Source organism: Chlamydotis macqueenii, chromosome 3 (genome assembly GCF_036417535.1).
Source record: "Chlamydotis macqueenii isolate bChlMac1 chromosome 3, bChlMac1.mat, whole genome shotgun sequence".
In the NCBI taxonomy this organism is placed as follows: domain Eukaryota; kingdom Metazoa; phylum Chordata; class Aves; order Otidiformes; family Otididae; genus Chlamydotis; species Chlamydotis macqueenii.
Genome location: NC_141558.1, coordinates 125,639,873 through 125,663,472, shown reverse-complemented (window position 1 = coordinate 125,663,472; position 23,600 = coordinate 125,639,873). Strand labels below are relative to the sequence as shown.

General features: G+C 37.2%; 1 protein-coding gene across 2 annotated transcripts in view; it reads left to right on the top strand.

Moving 5' to 3' along the window:
• The window catches only part of EML6 (EMAP like 6), a 107,559-nt gene that overhangs the window by 61,176 nt on the left and 22,783 nt on the right, over positions 1 to 23,600 (top strand). For both annotated transcript variants that reach the window (XM_086743741.1, XM_086743740.1), the window contains exons 11-27: positions 106 to 273; positions 1,183 to 1,289; positions 4,488 to 4,606; positions 5,262 to 5,448; positions 6,135 to 6,240; positions 9,342 to 9,435; positions 11,747 to 11,847; positions 12,794 to 12,996; positions 13,914 to 14,025; positions 14,745 to 14,872; positions 16,035 to 16,176; positions 17,380 to 17,532; positions 17,776 to 17,907; positions 19,277 to 19,365; positions 20,013 to 20,189; positions 20,300 to 20,501; positions 20,727 to 20,853. In XM_086743741.1, coding sequence (XP_086599867.1) covers positions 106 to 273; positions 1,183 to 1,289; positions 4,488 to 4,606; positions 5,262 to 5,448; positions 6,135 to 6,240; positions 9,342 to 9,435; positions 11,747 to 11,847; positions 12,794 to 12,996; positions 13,914 to 14,025; positions 14,745 to 14,872; positions 16,035 to 16,176; positions 17,380 to 17,532; positions 17,776 to 17,907; positions 19,277 to 19,365; positions 20,013 to 20,189; positions 20,300 to 20,501; positions 20,727 to 20,853 — 2,347 coding nt within the window. The remainder of the gene's footprint in view (positions 1 to 105; positions 274 to 1,182; positions 1,290 to 4,487; positions 4,607 to 5,261; positions 5,449 to 6,134; positions 6,241 to 9,341; positions 9,436 to 11,746; positions 11,848 to 12,793; positions 12,997 to 13,913; positions 14,026 to 14,744; positions 14,873 to 16,034; positions 16,177 to 17,379; positions 17,533 to 17,775; positions 17,908 to 19,276; positions 19,366 to 20,012; positions 20,190 to 20,299; positions 20,502 to 20,726; positions 20,854 to 23,600) is intronic.

Here is a 23,600-nt window from a genome sequence, read left to right as displayed (position 1 = left end):
TTCATAAGACTGTTTAGACTCTGTTTCTGTTAAAAGCCTAACTTCATTAGTTGTGATGTTAATTTTTTCCTTCTTGCATACTAACAGTTCTATTTTTGTTTTTAGGAGCTAAATTTAGAAAATACGTTGGCCATTCAGCACATGTAACCAATGTCCGTTGGTCCCATGATTTTCAGTGGGTTTTAAGTACAGGAGGTGCTGATCACTCTGTGTTTCAGTGGCGATTTATTCCAGAAGGGATAACAAATGGCATCCTTGAAACATCTCCACAAGGTAATGATGATCTCTTCTGAAGTTTTTATTAAATAAAATCAACATAGAATGAATGCATCACTGGTGGAAAAGTTTTTCTTGAATTAACAGAAAATATTTTTGTTATAATTCCCCAGAAATGCAAATACTCAGCATGCTTGGGATGTTTTGCTTTTCATAGACAGCCATTTGTTTCAGACAAGGTACATTAAAAACCTCTTCTGAAGTCTGCAATATCGTATGTTTAGGAACACACGAGTGGTATTTGTCAAAGTATGGGAAAAAAAAAGGCATTTAGTGGGAGATTATTAGATAAAATTAAACTTTCAAAAGTAGCAATCTAGCTTGCATACAGAAGTCTGACTACACATGTTGAATTGTTTCATTTTCTTTTCAATGCACTTTCACGTATATATGTGATAGCTGTACTTGAGAATTGTTTTCTTGTTATATCCATGATACTTACAATATTCTACAAAAGTGATATGAACTACATAGTGGCAACTGCTGAAAATTGGATTCCATTCAGCAAAGGGGCAAAAATTCACTCCGTACCTGCACAATTTCGTAAAATACCTGTGTTACAGCAAATATTTTTAAACACAGTGATCACGTTGAAAGGTTTTTCCATTTCTGTATATTTTTCTCTCCAAAGCCTTTTAATAAAACAGTATTCTCTCAGATGATGGAAACTACTAGTAACTACTCAGTTATTCTTCCCTCTGCCACCCTCCTGCCCCAGGCATTGAAGCAGGAGGAACAGAAATGAAAGCTGACGCATTCCGTCAGCCCACAGGATTTCTACAAGCTGCTTAAGCTTCCGTAGTTGTTGAATACTGCTTTGCATGCAGTCTAAGTTATATGAAAACATCACATGCTATTTTCTTGTGATTAGATGTTATATATTGATTTTTAATTTTTTTTATGCAGAGGGTGGCATTGATTCCTACAGCGAAGAATCAGATTCAGATTTATCTGATGTGCCAGAGTTAGATTCTGACATTGAGCAGGAAGCTCAAATCAACTATGATCGCCAGGTGAGTAAAAATTAACACACTGTGCTAATTGCCGGACAATTTATTGTGACTATTCAGTAAAGATAAGCAAAAGGAGTTTACAGCTAATTCATCAGACTACTCTAGGAAGATTATTTTGACAGTATTCAGCTGATTATGCAACCAATATACATGAAAGCAGTTTACTTCAGCTGGAGATGAGAATTTAAAAGGATTTGGAGAAAAAACACTGGTATATAGAATTATAGAATAGTTAGGGTTGGAAAGGGACCTTTATATACCATTATGTGTTAGAATAATGAATATATCTAAAAAGTACAAATTTAAACATGAGAGCTTATTGCTATTTCCATTCTTGTTATAGATGTTAGAGAAGACTTTTTCAGTCCTATCCTCTTTAGAATCCCGTATATAGAATACAACTCACTAAGTTTTTTATGACTTCTGCATATTCAAAGCAGAATACTCTTAATGAGTATGAAGACTGTATAATACATTTATTTTTGACAAATTCTTTTTTATTGCCAAGGACAACAATGTCCAAGAATTAAAATTATCCAACTTAATGGGAACCAAGTAAAATTGGTCTCTAATAATCACTTAATACACTTTATATTTTTTCTATTTTCTGTCCAACTGCATTCTGAGATAAATTAAGATTGCTTCCATGTGAGAAGAAAGCACATCAAATAAGTATTCTTTATTGATTTTTTGTTTGTTTGTTTGTTTTGGTTTGGGTTTTTTGGTGTTTTTTTTGTTTTTGTTTTTTTTTTTTTTAGGAATGGTATTATGCCATTCCACTCCTTAACCTGATCTGTCAGTGTTGATTTATGCTTTGTCACAATGGGCTCACCTGGTGATCAGGACTCTTGCCTGAACTTGGTTACAGTCACCAAATCTGCTGTGCCCATGTCACTGGGGCACTGTGGGCCTGCACCCCTCTCTGAGAGCGCTCTTGGCTGCCCTTGTTATCCTGCTCAGCTCTTGGCTCCTCTTCTTTTACAAAGCACTCTTACCTTGCTGCTCCCAGACATGGCATTTCACCCAACGTGCACCATAACAGTTTGCACCCACAGTACTGTATTAGAAAACATTATTCAAGTCAGTTACATGAAGTTTAGAAAATTCCGTAATAAAACATAACTTTTGCCCTTTTTAGGTACATGAATTATGATTATACATTTCTACAGGACTTCTACTTCACTTGGTATGAAGATACCCACTTGGTATGGGATATTTAGTTCTTACCTAGCAAGAAACTATTCAGTCCTTTTTAATTCATCAGGCTATTCCATGGACGTCTTCATTGCACGTTGCTCAACATATCTCTGAAGACAGAATTATTTTCCATGTGGTTCTTTCCATTCCGGTCAGGATACTGAGTGCTTCTCAAACACTGATCTTTATAACAGTCTGTGATGTGGAAGGCTGCTGTTATCCTTGTTTTGAAGGAAAGGAAACATTAACATCAAATTCTGCTATCTGCCTTCTGACTTTCAATTCTAGTTAAAAATATGTGGGACCTTACTTTCAGGAGCTATTGTAATTGTGAACAGAATATGAATTGTCCTGCTACCTTACCAGTTGCAATGGTGACAGGTCAGAACTTCCTCAGACCAGAACTGAGGTCTCATGTGAAAAATACACAATAAGCTTGGTTTAAGTTGGTTTGAGTGATTTAGTGGCTGACATACAGCTGCTCTCTAGAATGTGGAAGGATCACCTCATGTTCCATGTTTTAGCCAAGGACTGTCCTTTTGCCTTTTCACCTCACTTTCTAGATTCTGCGATAAATTACGTAGGTCCTTCTGACACCCGCTTATTTTACCTCTTTATTGCAGAGGTAGGTTGTGTTTGCCAAAAGAAACAGAGGTTTTGTCAGATTTCCTCCCTCTCCTCCCTTTTACTACAGGTCTCACTGGAGTGCTTGTCCCATCCTCCTCCTTCTCTCCTTCTCCTGATTTTTCTGCCTGTCTTCAAATCAGACAGCGTCCTCCTCCACGCTGTCTATGTGTCAAAAAGGACGTCTGGATTTAAAAACTAAAAGTGCAAAAATAGTTGTAGGCAGTTAAACAGCAATATTCCAGGCAGATTAGGGCATCAAAAAGCTAGAAGCGACTTAAAAGGGAATCTTCCACAGGAAGTGAGAGACAACCCCGAGCATAAGCTGCACTTCACATTTTGTTAAGGGAATTAATTTACAAAAGCACATAGAAACAAAACATCAATTGTATTTTGAGAATGGAATTTGTGGTTTTTGTTTTGGTTTCTTTTTTTTTCTCTTGAATATTATAGATGAAGCAGCACAGAGGATTCTAGATGTTGAGAGGCATTAGCAAATTAAGGACCTACATTCTGTTTCCTTGGTAGCGTTCACTGAGTGAGAGTAAATGGAGGAGAACGCTCAGGATAAAGTACAAAACATACGAGTGACAGAAACAATATGTCAAGGCTCTGTGTGCCTACCATTTCAAAAGCTCAGCTCGTTACATGAACACATTTATTGTAAAAATGCAGTACTTCATCTTTGCAGCCAGGTAGATTTCTGTGGAATGGCAGTTTCATTGTCCTTCCGCAAAATCCACAGAAAACAAACAATAAAGCTATATTTCAGTATTACAAAGGATTTTGTTTGGTGCCGCAGCTTTGAAGATGCTTCAAACATCTTCAGCAGCTCCTCAGAGTTTCAGCATTTCTGAACAATTTCAATGTATAGTGTTTTGTGTCTTCCGTGTATTTATAGAGCTGTAACTCTGCTTTGGGATTCTGGATACATTGGCAAATCACTTAAGTGCTGTTTATTACTGTATGTCACCATAATCCCTAGATAGAATTAATTCATTATGTTCAGCTTTGAGTATGTACACTGAAGCATATATGAAGTGAAAAGACACTTATAGAGTTCCAGTCAATATTTAAATTCCTTTTCACTAGCTGACACTAGAATCTTCTAGAAAAAATATAAAATATACTCTGCTGCTACTCCAGACTAAGCTTCTGGGCCACTCGCATGTCAGGGGGCTTCATTGTGTGGAAAACATCTGTTATTTTCTGAAGTTCTGTAGGGAGCAATAGTGACTTACTCTGTGTGGTGGTGACTACTGAACAGCTCATTGACATATAGTAAATTGAGTACTTAAAATAAAGTACCTTTTATTTATATATACAAATATTAAGAAAACTGGAGATGTGCAATTAACTTTAACAATTATTCTTCAGGTTTACAAAGAAGACCTACCTCAGCTGAAACAGCAAAGTAAAGAGAAAAACCGTTCTGTGCCCTTCCTTAAAAGAGAGCGAGCACCTGAGGACAGTTTAAAGCTGCAGTTTATACATGGGTAGAGTAATATTAGATAATATGGTTTTTTTTCTGATTATTAAGACTTCCTAGCAATGTTAATCCATGTCAGAACATTTAGCAAAGCATTTTTCAGTGCTTACGCACAATTAATTTGTTTGTCGTTATTACTATGGATAATTTTTGGAATATCAGAAATAGATTTTACTTTTTCAGTTGTATTTGTTAAGGAGCAAGAGAAGGTTATAATACTATAGCCATATAATAAATAATACATCAGCACTGCATTTTATAAAATTACATTTTAAGCCAGCTGTGGATTAAACCTTGCGTTTCCTGTGTTTCCCTGTGAAGTTGATCGTGACAGCTGTGATTTGTAAAAATGCCTGATAGATTTCTGCTCCAGTTCCCTGTAAAACTTATCTGGACACAATTCTGTGTGAACCATATACTCTTCTTGTGAAATCAGTACTAATTTGATAGTTAGGCGCAGAGTAAACCGTGAGAAGATACATGAATGCCTGCTCTTGGTTGAGAAGAGTCTCTGTGCCTGCATGCTGTGGTATTTCTGAGCTAAAGCTGACGCCGCAGCTGTACTCTTTTCAAGTTAATGCCCAAATTATTTGTACAATTTGTTACACAAATTATCAGAACAGTTTTAAAACAGAATGTAACTTGGTTTGTATTCACTTCAGCTATAGAGGCTACGACTGTCGAAATAACTTGTTCTACACACAAACCGGAGAAGTGGTGTACCATATTGCTGCTGTAGCTGTTGTGTATAACAGACAACAACACACCCAGAGGCTGTATCTCGGTCACGACGATGACATCCTCAGCCTAAGCATTCACCCAGTGAAAGACTATGTTGCTACTGGACAGGTGAGCGTTTAGGAGCGATGACCTTAGCGAAACATGGAAGTAAATTCCCTCTACAATATATAAAGTGAAAAATGTGATTCTCTTTGTCCTTCAGTATAGCGTTTCCTCCTAAATATGGGTAAGCTGTGTGTTGTTTCCTATGCCAAACTGCTGGGGAGTATTGAACTGGAAATCATTTGAGGTGATTATTTAAACATTCCTATGTAATGGAAAAGCTGCCCATCTTATGCTGTGGCCTTGCAAAAGGTCTTATATTCACTTTGAATCTCTGCTTTCAACTTTAAGGGCAGAAGTTGTGTTTTGTCTACATCCTAGGAGGTTTTGGGGTTTCATTTGTCAGTCTCAGTATTTTTGTACTGTAGTAGCATTCAAAAGCCCTTCCCTAGATAAAGGCTGTTTTATGTTGGGCACCCTACTGATATCTGGTGCTGAATATATTCAGTTTATGCATATGTATTCATATATAATGATAAATGATATCATTAATGGCATACTGAATACTGATGTTTTAGAGAATATCTACTGATATTTCTCTAAAAGAGAAAATAGATCTTAAAAAAGATAAAACAGGGCAAGTGGAAAAGTAGTTACCTCTGGGTGTTTTGAAGATACAATAGTGCTAGCTACTGATACTAGTGCGCTTTGAACTTCTATGAGTAGATATTCAGTTTAACTCTCTGATTTAGGTTGGAAGAGACGCTGCTATCCATGTTTGGGACACGCAGACACTGAAGTGTTTATCGTTGCTCAAAGGCCAGCATCAAAGAGGAGTGTGTGCGCTGGATTTTTCAGGTAAGCCACAACCTATATTTATCTAAACAATTAATTAAAAAGCAATCCTTATGATTAAATCTTAATTTGAGTAGCTAGTCAATTTTACAACCAGAGCAAATTTTACGTAAAAGTCTGCTGACCGTTTTGATAAAAATAGTGTGTGTAGTAAAGTCAATCATGGGCCTTTTGTCAATCAATCAAAAATTGATTTTTGTGATGTCCAACACATAATACCAAGTGTACAGCTAGGACTCTGGTGGCTGTCTACATCATGGTATAATAACTTAAAAGCACTCGGAATGGTGACTTGAAGTGTGTAAATGAGATGGAAATGTGATCTGTAGATTCATACCATACTTCAAATTTGCTAACAATTCCCACATTTTTCAGTGCGTTTGCAGCATCTGTATGGTGGTGACTTACATACTTTTGCATCTTTATAAAAATGCTTACAAATTAATTTTCCCTTTTCTGTTTAAAGAAAAAGGAGATTAATTTAGCTGAACTATCCTTTTCTTAATCTGGTTTTTTTTTTGGTTTTTTTTTTTCAATTAAACGTCATTTATTTCGTATTCTCTGTTGAAATGTGGTAAGAATTCATTAGGACATACATCACGTTTATGAGACAGGATTATATGAAAGAAGTTTTACTTCCACAAAGAAGTCTGTGGAATTGAACATTCCATTATCAGAAGGGGAGCCTTGGTGTTCATCCAAGAGCTGGAATTCAGATGTGTGATTGCTGCTCCACTGTGGTGTGTAACCTAGCTCTGAAAGTAGGAAATGGGAAGTAGTAGGGGAAAAAAGCCCTCTCAAAGTAGGGAAAATGGGTAAGGATTATCTCATTGGCATAGTGTGCTTAGATGTTAAAATTTTAATTAAGAATGTAGTTGAACAAATGTTCATATATTTAGAAAATACTTACTTTGTGGTTTACATATGAGGTGGCCATAAATCCATATAAAATTATTAAAGCTCTTCTTGAAAGTAGCAGCCGCTGGCATCATTACATTTCAGTTCAGATTCTTGGCACGGAGAGGAGCAGGTAGCAGTACAATACCCACCTCGCTACAGGATCAGAGTGCTACTTTGGCCTTAGGTAGGGAGTTTTCATTGTGTTAATAATAGGTATTTCTAAATCAGGTTCAGGTCACGCTACGTGAAGCTTAAAGAAAGAACCCCAGAACTCCGAAGATCCTTTTTTGACTGCTGACTCTATGCTACTGGTTCTCTCTGCCCTTACTCAATTTCTAAAGCATCTGCTATTGGCCGTTACTGAAAACAGCGTACAGGGCTGGTCACTTTCGTAGGACTGTTCTGATGGCATTATGATTCAAAGATTATAATTTAATTCACGCAATGTTTGGTTGTGCCCTCTGGTGGCTAATTTAACATCTATAATTTTGGATATTAATCAGAGTGAATAGCTCATATTAGTACGTAGAACCTGTTTCAAGTGAATAAAGTATAAATTGTATTCTTACCAAAAAAATTTTGTCAACTGTGTTCCACTTACGTAACTGAGTTACCCCTAAAAATACTGTCATCAAAATATACAAATATACCTCATTATTAAATAATACTTACCACATAATGCATGTTTACTTTTCATATCAACTATCATCATGGCATTTTATCTCACTAAAAGTATTATAGAATGTTTCTTCCTGTATCTTTTGCTTTTTTCCTTTCTCATTAACTTTTTGTATCTCCTTGCTTGTGTCTGCCTTTTTTTGCTTTTTTTGCTTTTTTTTTTTTTTTTTTTTTTTAATAAACTCTGCTTTTGTGTCCTGTCCTGTTTTTCAACTTCATTCCTTCCTGCCTACTTACGCTACTTCCATCTAAGCCTGTTTCACTCAATTACAAACTCTTTTCCTCTTTCGGCAATTTCCCTTCTCCACCTTGACTTGCTTCTCATAGAACTCAGTTGCTAAACACAGTGAGCAGTCTAGCTGTGAGGATTTATTCAGCCTTATGAACTTTGAAGTAGTTCTAATGGAGTAATTTGTACCCGTGACACTCTTTCTATTCTTGAAGTCAAATATGCTTAAGCCCAGAGTCCTTAACATCTCTCAACTTCTGCAAGAGGTAACATTCTCAAATCATTGCTTTAGTTCGCTCTTTTGGTCATCTCCTCAGTTCTCTAATTCCTCCAGCTTTAGCTTTTCTTCAGTTAAAAAAAAAATTAGGTAATCAACTCCTGCTACAACCTATAAAGTTCAATTGTCTTATCATATACTTCAACAATTATGGTTTAGGTTTTTAAATTTTTTTAAAATTTCCTGATGGTAGTTTGTCTCTAAAAGTTTGCTAACAATGGTCTTTGTTATTTCATACACGTAGCAAGGATGCCTAGGTACTGTTGAATTATGTATGATATTCTGTTCCTGCTTTTCTTCCTCATTATCAGTGGTGTTGTGTCTTTCCTGCAGTGGGAGAGATGATGGCCAGCAGTTAATTGTAGCCTTATAATGTCATTACGTAACCTATTAACTTTTAACCACCCATTTCATTATACGCTAATAATTCTTGTCATCATTTCAAGCGAAAGAAAAGAAGCGTATCAGATCAGAAATATATCAAATAAAATGTAATGTGATTTCAGAGTACTTGGATTTTATGAAATTGACTTCCGTTGTCTTGTTTGATCCTAACTACCTTCCTTGTACTTACACACAAAAACATTTTGTGTTTGCCTTTGAGAAAGATCAACAGTTTGATAAGGAATACTAATTTTAAAAAAAACGAAATTAGGTCAGACATACAACATCATGGAAGATAATGAACTCCAAGGAATGCCGTTTCTAGAAAAGAATAGCCTGTGTCCTAATCATTCAATTAAATATTAAGCAGAAAAATCTTGTTGTGACCCATAACACAACCTGGCTGGGCAGGCTGACTCTTTCTCAGTTCCTTTTTCTGATTCTGTGCACAGTCTGCTTTAGGAACTGAAGGCCATCAGTGAATCTGAACCCTAGTCTCTCAAAAGTGTTCTTTTTTTACTTCATTTGTAATACAGTGTAAACTGAATTTCAAATTGCATATTTGTTGTGTTCGTTGCTGTTACATTTTCAGCTATAGCCTTAGCACCTTTAACATTAAGTTTTGGTTCTGTACAGCTGATGGAAAATGTTTGGCATCTGTTGGGCTGGATGATAATCATGCCATCGTGTTTTGGGACTGGAAAAAAGGAGAAAAGCTAGCGACAACGAGGTAGGGATACATCTCTGTATAAACGTGCCCTGTGATTACTTTTTCCTCAGTGAAGTCATCCACTTTTGTGACTTTGTTTATAGTGTTACTGTCTCTAGGCAGACTGTGCTTCAGACTCGCAAGCAAGAAATACCTCGTATATTCCCACAGAGACCTTCTAAGCTTTTAAAGACACGGTGATGACGGGCTGTATGTCTGCCTGTCTCTTGCTGCTCACAGGAGAGATTTAAGATTAAGTACTCAGGTTGTTTCCACTGTACAGTACTGTATGTACCCAACGTGCCTACTATTCTTGCTAATCTGTTATTTTGAAAATACACAGGGTCCTCAAAGAAAGCATAAAAACCAGTTCATCTTCTAAAAAGTTCTAATTGAAATTATTATTTGTATTTTAGCAGTGCATAAAGGCAAGTCCCCCATTCTGGTAAGCACAGTAGGACATATAAAGAGAGAGACGAAAACCAAGACAGGAGAGTTTACACCCAAATTTTAGATGTGACCCTCACATGGCCTTAACAGACAAGAAGAATAGGAGGACACTTCCTTACAATCATAGAGAGCCATAAGAAGAATTAATCTAAAGGACTAAATCTGAAAAAATGAAGTGTACGTTCTCCGTATATAAACATTCATTATGTTTATACTCTAGTTATTTTATATTTATTTTTTATGAATATTCTTTTTGCTTAATCTTTTTAGGATTGTTTATTTCAGCATGACTTCTCAGTTTTCTTTTATTGTTGCAATGTTCAGAATATACGCTTATTTATTTGTTTAGTTGCTCACTAGATAAATTATACAGCTTGTTTCTCTATCTTGGTTCTACGATCTTCTGTCTAGATTTATTAAAATCCTAATTGAGTAAGCATACACTGTTAGAACCAAAACATATCTGAGCTTTTTTCACTACCTTCTCTGCCTTATATTCTGATGCAGTGCTGGTCCTATTTGATCCTGGTCTTTTGTATCAGGGGACTGCAATCCCCAAGGGAGCTGAGTTGGGCATTGTCAAACTTATTTACAGTCTAAATCAGTGAACATCATGCTCTTCTCCTTTCCTCATTCTGTGAGAGCAAATGTTCTGTGCCAGTCCCTCGGAACACAAGGGCACACAGGAAATTGGGGTGGAAATGTAGGCCGCACAGTCCAGATCTCGTCAGCACTATTCGTCTTGTCACACAGGCAGACGTACCCTGGTCGTGTCACGGGGGACACCTGCACTGGCATGCAATTACTTTGATTTTGGAGTCGTGGCAGTGCATTTTGCCTGTGTGCTAGATCCTTCCAGAAGAAGCAGGATAACTGGCCTGAACTGAGAGGCTGGGCATCATTACAGCCAAGTGAAGGAACAGGAGGAGGAGGAATTGCAATATAATGTACTTCAGGTGTCAAAGGTGTAAAGGACTGGTTCTCATCTAGACTGGTTCACCACGAGAAAGTACTGAAACCAAGAGGATTGTTAGAACCATGTGATTTTTCAGATCTGCTAAACCTGTCAGATGAAAGTGATGCTATCATAGTACAAAACCTAAAAACTCATATTGCAAAGCTAGTCATTTTTGCTTTTGATGTTTTATAAAACATTGAAATAGAAATAATTACTACTTTGCATCTGGGAATACTTTTTGCAATGGTGAAACTTAAACTTCCAAATTCCCATAAATATACACTCCAACAAGAATAACTTCACCCAAGAACTAAATTTGAAGGTGTATATGCTGCTGAATTAACTGTTTCCTAAGTTATAATTTTATAATTTGTTGGGTTTTGTTTTGAAGCACAGTAGGTTAAAGACGTTCTTATTTTTCTTGACAGAGTATTTTAAGTATTTATTACTTGAATTCTTAGCCTTTTAAATATTTATATTGCCCTTTATACCTTCTCTTAATTGCATTGACCTTTCTTGCCTGCTTCTTCATTATGACTTAACTGAACTGAAATGCAGTGGGAGACAATTTTTATTCACCACGTTTCTGTAGTCTCATTCTTATACAGTGTATGCTCAAATACTTTCTACCAACTCGGAGTCGCTTTTCCTAGGCAGATTAGAAATGCAGCTCTCTACTTTTTGTTAGATAGGGAAGTGACGGTAGAGAAAGTGTAGACACAGCCTCTGTGACTCGTCTACCAATCTTCATGCTGTTACATACAGTTGTATTTGCCCCAAGAGTGTGACAGTCATGGTGATTAGACTGTCAATGGTAAAGACTGGTTGGTTGGTCCAATACCATGAAATACCTATTTAAAACAAATAAGTTTGAAATGTTATGTCATCCCTTACCACGTTTCTCAATTTTTATTTTTATTGCAGGGGCCATAAAGACAAAATATTTGTAGTGAAGTGTAATCCACATCATGTAGACAAACTAGTCACAGTTGGGATGAAACACATCAAATTTTGGCAGCAAACAGGTACTGTATTTAATATTTTGTATTTAATTTATTTGAGTATGCATGCATTTTTAGTACAGGAACATTATGCTCTCAGTTTAAGAGTTTGTTTTACTTGTAAAGCAATTTTCTAGTTACCGAAATACTAAAGGGGTGAAAAACTACTTCTGAATCAGCAAATGTCACAATATTCCTTTCTCTTTGGAAATAATTTCCAGCTAATTGTTTTTTAACTCAAGTCATACTATTAAGGATTTCTCTTGAACAGGCATCCTTGGCTCTCAGAAAACGTGCAGTCCTGTAATTCACTCAGGCAGATTATGACCCTTGTTGTGAAAATGCCAGCTGGTAGCTAAGAATCTTGGGTGCCTCTGGTAGTGTTTGCGCTTCACGTCACATACTGATATAACGCTTCAGCAACGAGTATTTTTGTCTATAAGCACTCAGTTCATGGATGCGTATGGCTACTTCTGCTTTCTGAACCAAAGCAAGGCTGTGGCAATTTGGTTCTTTCTCGATCAGAAGAGGAGCAAGTCCTGCCATTCATTCTGCACAACTGCTGTCAAATTGTCAGGGTGCTAGTGGACAAGTAAACCAAACCTTTAGTATCTCATGTGTTGTTGCGGTCACCTCAAAAGAGAAAAGGCTTGGCAGGAGCTTGGCAGGCTACTCTGTGCAAAAAATATTCTGCCAGCCATTGTATGAATTGTTTTTACACAGTTCCTCACCAAAATTTATCATTTGCTTGGAAATAACAATCTGAAAAATAGAGCCTGTACTGCTTCAAAACTGTCATTACTAGATTGGTTTTCTTTTATGATGTTTTTTTCCCTTGTGTGCTCTGTTTTCAGTATTTCTGTTATCTACCATGCAATCACAAGAGATTATGGGGTCAAGACATTTGTCCTTTATGGCAGTATGGCTCCAAATCAAAATATAAAAAGATTTACTTTTGTTTATATTGCAGGTGGAGGCTTCACATCAAAACGAGGAACATTTGGAACTACTGGGAAACTGGAAACTATGATGAGTGTTTCATACGGGCGAATAGAAGAGCTGGTTTTCTCTGGCGCTGCTACTGGAGACATTTATATCTGGAAGGACACTCTGTTGCTGAAGACAGTGAAAGCCCATGATGGACCCGTATTTGCCATGCATGCACTGGATAAGGTATTTATGGTCTTACGTGATCCGTTCATCTTTATTACTTTTGTTGCAATACTGGATTTTAGATGTGTGTAACTAACATCTCTCTCAACAAAGTTACTCAGGATTTGTACGTGTGTATGTAAGCAATACATTGTTCTACACTGCACCAACATTGAAGGTGCTTTAACAAAACCATAACAGAAAACAGGCTGCACTGAATGAATCTGAATGTGATTAAAATCACAAAACCAATATTAACGAGTTCTGTTATTTAATAGACGTGTATTTGTATGCACCATGTTATATGTGCTCATTATCTGAACTTTCTGACCTCTAAATATGCAGAATTCACTTCTTGCTCGTGCCTGTCATTTTCATATTTGTAAACCACAGGAGAGTAACAGGTAACATTCATTGCCTCCTCAATCTGATCTCAAAAACATTTTTGCATTATCAGTTTTCAAAATATGAAACATGAGTTTTGAAATAATAGTATCACTGTATCTTAAGCAAGACTTCAGATATCCAAAGGTTTTGTTTTTCTGAGTTAATTATTCCAGGTATCAAAAATATTTTCCTTCAGTTGTGTCAATAAATCTTTAAAAGAAACTATGGGAAAATTTAGTATTGACATCACATAAATGTGGTTAGGGCAAAGTTTTGCCACTTGAAATCCACTGGCAGTTTGAAGATGTTGATAATGGAATATCCTTTTTGAGGTTATACTTTCAACTTTAAAAGTATAGCATGAGAAGAAGAATATTAGCTATTAAAATTTGTATATATCTAGGTCAGTTAAGAACTCTATGGCTCAGTCCTTCCTGGGCCATCAATTTTTCTACTTGATCCTCGACACTTTATCTTCTGAACATCCTGTTTTTAAATATTCATTTATGAACGCTGACATCTGTATGTGTTTTCATACTGTGGCCATACAGGGGTTTGTAACTGGTGGAAAAGATGGAATTGTGGCGCTTTGGGATGATATGTTTGAAAGATGCCTGAAGACATACGCTATTAAAAGAGCAGCCCTATCTGCTAGTTCTAAAGGTATTATTTTTCAGAGTGTTTTCATAAGGACTGTATGCATGAGGGCTGGTACAATGGCAGTGATAGGTGTCAAATCTTACCAGAACACAAAGGCAACAGCGATACGCTACTTACTACTCTGCGCTGGAATTTTCTGGTTTAATTGATACAAGTGGTATTTAACACAATTTTTGCCATTTGTAGTTTGTTCTGCTATTTCCTCCTTTATTTCATTTTCACTGAAGAAATGATTTTAAAAAGAAATGTTAGAAGCCTGTGAATCTGGCTATTCCAAAATCTGTTCTGTTTATCCGCTAGCTTCCTCAGCTGGCCAAATTTCATCTGGTGAGACCAGGGTCCCTGTGAGCTGGAAAGACCTGTTAAGTTGTACTTCCCCAGGCACCAGTGTGGAAGTCCGTAAAGTGATATTCACAAATAATCACAAAATTAATGGCCATGTTGCTGGAGCATCTGAAGCCTTTATATATTGTCACTCTGAAAGCAGTAAAATACCAGTCTTTATATTGCCACAGTGCAGACTAGCACAAGCTCCCTTCCTTTGGACTATTAATTGAATCCCTAGATTATCTAGTACTTTGATCAGGCAAGTGTATCTCATGTTTCATGATTTTAAACAGATTTTAATTATAGATTATATAAGCTGTATAAATTACAGGTGATATGAGGCTGCTCTTGATTTCAAAATAAAAACCTAAAATTAGTATCTTTATATCCTTCAGGTTTACTTTTAGAAGACAATCCTTCTATTCGAGCCATCAGTCTAGGACATGGGCATATTCTAGTGGGAACCAAAAATGGAGAGATACTTGAAATCGATAAAAGTGGCCCTATGACACTACTTGTTCAGGTGCTGTATGGATCTTCCATATAAAAATGTTCCCTGTAGAAATACAAGACATTATAAGATTTTCCCCATCGTTTTCTTTGTGTTTTCATTAATCCTGTTGGCCACCATTGCTTTCCTTGGTCAGGCAGAGGCAGAAGTTGATGCTTTCTTATGTAAATGACTTTGAGATTCACTGTGAATTACAGAATTCTGAAGGTAAAACAAACAGTCCATTAAGTTCAAAGGCTGATAAGGCTTTTAATTAAGTTTTTAGATATTTTAGTTTAGGATCCAATATAAAAATGAAAAGTGAATAGTAGAGCTAACACAATTTATTTGACAATGTTCCATTTATTTGCCCCTTGCTGAAATATAGTGTATCCTGAAATATCCAATACTTTTATTTGTGAAAAATTGTTTGAGTTATGACAGCTTTCTATAGTTCCCTTCACATGAATACTAAGGCTACAAGATAGTAAAATTGCCTTTAAAATTTCCCAGTTGCTGTGAGCTTTCTTATAGAAAGAAGTGTTATAATTGTCATCCATCTTAATTACATGCTTATGTGCATCAACTTGTGCCAAACCAGAAAATACATAAGGTGTAATCAAGATGTCATGACAGTTCCTCCCCTCTTTCTTTTAATAGTATTTTTCCATCTCAACAAAAATGCCAGTTACCAAGCTGAAATCCAGATTGAGAATAGTAAGAAACTATTTAACCTTGAAATGCAGTGCTCGCAAGCTGTGTGCAAGTTGCAAATCTAGAAAAAGCAGGAAGAGTGATAAAAAAACTTGGGAAACTGAGTTCTGAGGAAAGGTTAAAAGAACTAAGTATGTGTACGTTGGGCAAACAAGTTCTCTGGGACCTAAAAACTTACATAAACCTTTAAGACAGATTAGCCCATATTAGGATTTCAGGATAAAGTCCTGTTTGGGACGTAATTTCATTTCAAGTCTGGAAGAGAGAGCATTGGAAGAGCAGGATTTACAGCTAGTGTGATAGTGGTTACCAGAGGAAACAGACCAGACATTCAGGTCTCTTTGAATGTTGGAAAATTTTTGACAGGAGATGGTGAAAGCCGTGTTGCCTGAGACTTGCAAAAGGAGGCAGGGCAAGTGCTACAACATATTACATAAACTCAAATGTGTTATTTTCTCTTATATTAAATTATTTCCTTTAGGGACATATGGAAGGAGAAGTCTGGGGCTTGGCAGCTCATCCTCTCTTACCTGTCTGTGCAACAGTGAGTGATGATAAAACACTACGGATCTGGGAACTCTCATCCCAGCACCGCATGCTGGCAGTGAGGAAACTCAAAAAAGGTAGCTCTCATTTGGCCATACACAGTACATATACAGTAATTATGCTATTCTATTTCTGTAACGGCTCCATCTTTGCTTTCAGTGCATATCGCAGGCATTAATTAGGTAGGAAGAGGACACAGTCATTAAGAAATTGGAAGCATAGGAAGTAAATTGTCTTTGGCATGTGTCAGGTCAATGAAAAGGGTAGAAAGGAGGAGGATTATAATCTATTGTAATGAATAATAATAAAATGAACCTTAATCTATTTTCCCCTTATTCTAAGGAGAATGAGTTGACCTCAGAATCACTTTCCTTCCAAAGACTGCATAAGGCCAGCATATTTCTTGCTGATGTTAAAAAGTTTCCTTATAAGTACAAAAGTAAAATTTTCTGAATATTAAGCACAATCAGCCTTCAGTGGCCATATGAACTTTACCTGTTACACCAACTTCTCTGAAAATGAACAGTTTTCCTGCCCTCTCTTCTGTATAAAAGTAGATGAGCTATGTTGAAATGCTGCCTTCTCAAAATCACCTTATTTCATTTACTTATTCATATCCTTCAGGAAATTTTATGGTGTTACTCATTTTATCCTTCATTTTCAGTGACATCCGCAGCACAGGAGCTCTAACAGGCTGAGGGAAAACAAAGTTAAATATTTTGGAGAGGTGAACTCAGGGATGGATGAGGATAGCTGTATGAGAGAGTATGGTCATAAATAATGTTGAGGTGAAAAGTAAGTGGAGGAAGTGCAGTACCTCTCTGTTTTAAACATGCTCCTCCTGAAAGTAACCACTATTCAGTCATAACGAAGAAGCCTTCAAGTGTAGTACTCCTGAAAGACATGTAGTTATGCTGCCTGTAATGAGTCTTTCAATTTTCCATCAGGATTGCCTTTCTGCGTGGTTTTGGTTTGTTTTGTTTGTTTGTTTTTTTCTATCACTGGTGTGTTTAGAACGTAGTTGGAAGGTGGCATTTGCACCTAAACCTATTTCAAGACTTGATGAAATCACCATTGTCAACTCAAGAACAGCCTTATTCCTCAAGAGGATACCTTCCCATTCAGTAAAACATTAATCATAGCCCTCTTATCACATAATAAATAAATTTATTTTAAATGTATATACTTGATGTAAAAAACCTTTCAGTTGCAGTTTACTGATGGTTTTCTCAATCACACATTCTAAACTTTAAGATGCTCTTTCCCATTTCCTTTTGTAGGGGGACGATGCTGTGCCTTTTCTCCCGATGGGAAAGCCTTGGCCGTGGGGTTGAATGATGGGAGTTTTCTGGTGGTAAATGCTGACACTGTTGAAGATATGGTCTCTTTTCACCACAGAAAGGAAATGATCTCAGATATAAAGTTTTCACGAGGTATAATCAGATGATAAAGTGAAAGCGCAGTGTTTACCTTGGAGTTTGTTTTTCTCTAGACATAACGCTGAGCGTTCAGAAGGCAGGCTGGCTTTATATGTGCTCCATACATTTAAATACTTTTGAATTCTATATGGTTGTGTGCAGCCTAGTGCCTTCGGATGCACTAGAGCAGTAGAAATGCATAACAATAATAAGTATGACATGTACGCTTTTAATAACCTCCGTGTCTCTTCTTTACAGAATCAGGAAAGTACCTGGCTGTGGCTTCCCATGATAACTTTGTAGATATTTACAATGTGCTTACCAGCAAAAGAGTTGGCATTTGTAAAGGTGCATCTAGCTATATCACGCACATTGACTGGGACTCAAGAGGTAAAGTGTTTGACCAGAGATACAAATTTAAAATGCCTGTAAAACAGAATATCAGAAAACTGTTCTCATTCCAGTTACTAGTCAAACTGTAACTACTAATGCAAATGATTTTTCAACATCAAGTGCCATATGGGTTCAGTGCAATTGCATTTGTTGGTGGAATTCATCCTCACTCGTAGCATTTGTACTGGAGTACATGGTCCTGCACTGCACAATGTATGACTAAAATGTCCCTTTACAAACAAAATATTGCTTTTCTTTGCCCTGTTCTTTTTCTAGTCTTGTAGTGTGTGGCACGTTTTTCTTTTCCACCTTTTACGTCCAATTTCCTTTCTTCTCTGCTGGGCATTATGTGGCAATCACGGCAATGAAGTTAGAGCCTTATTGTCACAAATAATTAAGTCTAGCAGGATTGATAATGAGCTTGGCAAATAAGCCTTCCTGGACTTAATATGATTCTGTGTGGAACCACCTGTGTGTCTGAGCCCTGCTTCCCCTGTTGCACTAGTCCCAAAATGTGGTGCAAGCTCACTGATAACAATGGGAGTTAAACTCCTTTCAGAACCCGTCCAGGTCTGGGCACCGTTCCCGAGCCAGTAAGCCGTGCTGCAGCTGAGCTGGCGCTGTGGGCCTGCTCACAACCCTGATAATCTGACTGCTCGTAGGTGTACACATAATGTTAGTGATCTGTGTGATAATTCCTGTCTATCTGTAGTAGCCACTTCTTGGGAGTATTACATGTACAGACACGAAGTGTAAGAAAACTGAAAAATCGTTTAATTTTTTTTTACGTTGGAAATATCTTAAAACTGAATTTGAAAGCGTTTTTGCTTCTTCACGCACAAATACTTGCTAACGTATTGTCAATTGCATACAGGATTATCTTCCTAATATCGCAGTGTTTGTACGGGTATGGGAAACTTCATATTCAAGGGCAGGTTGGCGTGTAGCGGGCTATATGCCAGTTAGGCAGTGCAAAATGGACAGGAGATTACAATGTTTTTAACTTTTGGCAAAGCTGTCTTGCAAAATTGTTATGAAAGTTAATAGCATACACTTTTTACTTTCCATTATCATGATGATGAAAACACAAGCAACATACTTCTTATCAGAAGAAAGCGATTTGCTGCAAGACAGTAATTTTTTAAGGATGTTGGATGGTGTTTAAAATGTTATTTCTGCAGTGAATCAGAAGTATAGGAGTTTTATGAGAGTGATTCTAAGCACCTGGTTTACTTTTGCTATGAGTAACTCTCTGGAGGATCATTTCGTGGCTTACTCCCAGAAATCTTTCCATTCAATCAAAATAAAGTTCATAATATTCATAATAATTAATAAGATTCATAATAAACTCTTATTTCATATCCAGGAAAGTTATTGCAAGTCAATTCTGGTGCCAAAGAACAACTATTTTTTGAAGCACCAAGGGGGAAAAGGCATATTATAAGAATTGCTGAGGTACGAGTTATGCTTACTGGATTTTTCTTTACTGTGAAAGTTATTTTTCTGGACAGTTGAAAATTAGCATATTTTGTCTTCAAATGGCATATTTTTTCCTTTTAAAATACTATATTTACAGTGGTTAGAATTAGAATTATTTATGTTGTTATTATTATGTCTTTCCTAGCGTTTGTAAGAACTTGCTTTGTAAGAACTGGTAGAACTTTCCAGTTTCTGTTTGTATCTCTAAATCTGTTTTTGTCTGTTTAATAGCAGTCATTTCCCATTATTGCCTTTCCTGAACAATCGCCTGTTTTCTGTGTAACCAGGGTGCGTACGGGTTACAAACCAACAGCACGACCTGGCTTTTAATGATGTTGGTTATTTGTGATACGTAATTCTACAAAGCTGACCATGTTTAGCACCTTGGAAAAATCTTTAAGAAGATTTGTATCGAAATCATGCTCTGCCTTGGGAAAGCAGGAATGTTTGAAGTTTTAAGCCTTTTGATGAAGATACGCGATTTGTATTAACTAGCTGGACAGAGTGAATATTTTCTAGAAACGCTAAAAAAATTAATATCAAACCTAGAAAAACTATACACATTAAATCTGTGTATTGAGTATATATTAAGATGACTTATTTTGGGGAACTTTTGATTGCAGATAGAGAAGATTGAGTGGGACACCTGGACATGTGTTCTTGGTCCTACTTGTGAAGGAATTTGGCCCATGCACAGCGATGTCACCGTCGTCAATGCAGCTACTCTTACAAAAGATGGAACGCTATTAGCTACAGGAGATGATTTTGGTTTTGTGAAGCTTTTTTCGTATCCAGTGAAGGTAAGAAGTGTATTTATTTCTGTGATTAGAAACTGTGCAAGAAAAAGAATTAAGGAAGTCAGTACTTGCAATATGTCAGACTGCTAATATGTGAATTCTTTGTGCTACAGGGCCAGCATGCAAAGTTCAAGAAGTATGTGGGTCACAGCGCGCAGGTAACCAACGTTCGGTGGTTACACAATGATTCTGTGCTGCTGACTGTAGGTGGTGCTGATACAGCTTTGATGATCTGGACCAGAGAATTTTTGGGCATTCAGGAGAGTAAGCTGGTTGATAGTGAAGAATCAGACACAGATGCAGAAGAAGATGGAGGTAAAAAGGACTGTATAAAACATGTCTTTAATTTAGTCTGCATTCCACAGAGACTCAGAGACGCATTTAACTTGAAGTGAGCCAGAAAATCATGTGCTAACATTCAGTGTAGGGAGAGCTTGGTAGGATTTGCTTCCTTCCTTTTATTGGTGCAGATCATCTTGTTTTCTACTCTTCCACTATGAAACAAGGGTAGTTTGTTTTATTTTGCTTTATTTTTCTAAGGTTATGATAGTGATGTTGCAAGAGAAAAAGCAATTGACTATACCACGAAGATCTATGCAGTAAGCATCCGAGAAATGGAAGGGACAAAACCACATCAACAGCTGAAGGAAGTTTCAGTAGAAGAGAGGTATGTCACGCGAAGGCATTCATTTCCAAATGTGCATTGCATTCTTTTGAATCTCTTTTCATTCAACTAAAATTAGTCCTTAGAAATAAGACAGGCATTTTAAAATTCACAAGATAACGTTTTGACTAGTGTTCATGGAGTATAACGTGTTAATGCGATGAAGAAAAATATGTATATCTTAGTAAAACGCCCGAGTGCTGTGTTCTCTTCTGCTGTTCATATAAGCAGTTCTATTCTTTCCTAATTAGTATGTGTAGCTTTGCATATGTCTGTAGCAGGCGTTTGTGATAGGGTGAGCTTGTAAATACTTCGTAGTTAAGGTTTTTGGTGATCTTTTCATTGAAAGATTTTTCAGTTACTTATAATTGTGTGAGGTTGTGTTACTGCTGAGATTTCCCATGGCGCACGTTGGCCTTAGGCTGAATTATTGTGAAAAAAAATAAGCTGGAAAGGAGAACAGTAGTGGAGAGGATAGTAAAGAAGAGCTAAGCGTAGAGGGTGAGGTCCAGTGAAACACAGAACTAGGGGGAGTGGGTGAGTAAAAACTCTGACCGGGACAGAATAGGAGTATTTGTAACCAGTAAAGTACACTCCGCTCTGTAATCTGGAACAGTAAATCTACACCTGTGAATCCAGTCGATGACTCAGTTGTGAATCCATGCAGCCTCTTTTGATAGAACTTCTTTTTACACGTGGTCATGCTTTTATAATGAGTTTTCTTGCTTTTGCCCACTGCTGGGCACTGACAGAAAGAACTGCTGTGGGTTAACCCGCAGAATTTGAGCTTAGTTGTTTCCCCTCCGTTACTACCTACAACTAGTAACCATACCAGTAGTGTGATGGCACGTTACTCGCCCCGCAGGGATCCTGCCTTAGTTAGAGAACGGGATACATAGTCCTCGGGGAACACAGAAGGTGCAGAAGGAATTGCTGAGGCACTCTAGGGTTCCTGCTGCAGTGGTTGCAAAAGATGAGGGCTGTGCATAGAAAAGAGGCTGGGATGGTAAGAAGAGAGCGCTGTGGAGAGCTGCCTTCTTGCTCTTCCTGCTGTCATCAGACCTTCTTGGTGACGACTGGCAAATAAAATACGTTTACAGGCAGCCTCTAACTCTGTATACCTCGTATCCTGCTGTCAGCTGAGAGATGCAAGGCTGAATTTGCAGAAAAACTGCATGCGCACAGCTGCAAGTGGAGATCATTTAAGCAGTTCTTTGAACAAACATGTAACACATAATTACATTGAACAAATTAAGGTCTAAGGTTCTGTTAATTGACTAGTGAAAAGTAGTCAAAAGGCAACTTTTGAGATTTGTTTGCTTTAAATTTCCTTGGTGTCCTGATTTGCAAGATAGAAAATGGAGTTAGTAATACTTTCTAATCTCATGCAGACCTTTGAAAAATAAATTGGTTTATGTTTCTAAAGCTCGCTGAGAATGCAGTGCTGAACATCACGGACAGAAAGTAATAATTAAAAATTTTGCACTTGATATTTGAATAGGAGAACAAACATTGGATGTGAAAGATGAGAGGAAAAATGTTGCCCCCCTTTTATTTTTTTTCACCACAACATTTTAACAAAGATATGTAGCAGGAGGATTAGTGATTTTTTTTCAATGAAATGTTGGACCATAACAATTTCTTTTCCCCTTCTTTTAAGGATATATCTTCCCATTTTCTCATTTACTCATACAAAGTCTTTGTTCCTCCATTTTTTTTCTATAAAAAGACAACGTATTGTCTAGCAAACATGAATGTTTTGAGATTGAGTTTAAAAAGGAAAAAAAAATTTTTTTTTTTGGGTGAATACTGTTAAATGGCTATTACACATGAAATAACAAGTGCCAGTGGTACAATGGCCAGATGTTTTACACCAGAAACCCTTGTACCTTCCAGCTGCTTCGTTCTGCTTTGATGATGCAAAAGCAACTGCAGAGTGAGTTTAATTGACCGATTAAGCTGGGCTTACAATTGGTTTGTACTAGTGAATTACAAACAATATGAGCATAAGCATCGGTCTCTTCTGCAGCTTTTCAGCGCTATTTTCAGTCCAGGAGTGAAAATCACCACAGTCCCTTTGGGACCCTGGGAAGCTTTCCTTCTCTGAAACGTCTCCATGGTTACATGCAATTACCCTGCTTCTCAGAGCAGTTATCTGTCTGCTCTTCAGGCTTCCTGACTCTTGAGTCTGTCCACGTTCAGTCCTACACTGCATAAGCTTGATTCTTCTGAATCTGCTGTGTTGCTGTGATGGAAGACACCCCCTGAAATTAATGGGCAGTTTGCCTTTTTCAGCCTTTTTAACACAACAGATAGTACCTGCAAAGCAGCGCATCACAAGACAAAAGAAGCAGACTTTCCTGTTTGTGCTGTCCAACGCTACACAGCAGCAGTGAAGCTGGAAGCTCCTCTAGTAAGCCCAAGTGTTTCCACGCTACCCACCCTGTTTATAGGTGGGAGGCCTGACTAAACAGGTAGACACTTCCCCTGCACTGAGATTGCCTCCAGTTTCCATCATAGTCTCTTTGTAATGACTGTACAAGAAAATAGCATGCTGTAGCCTATCTGAAGGATAATCTATCCCGTAACAAGTTTTAGACTGACGAGAGCAAAAAGGAAGGTTTTAACATTCTCCATATCTTTTTTTTTTCTTCTTACTTTCTCAGTTCTGTACTTCATTTTAAAACAGCTGAAAAATAAACCCTTGTAACTGTCCTTTCCATCTTTTCTGCTAAAGGGTCACAGCTAGT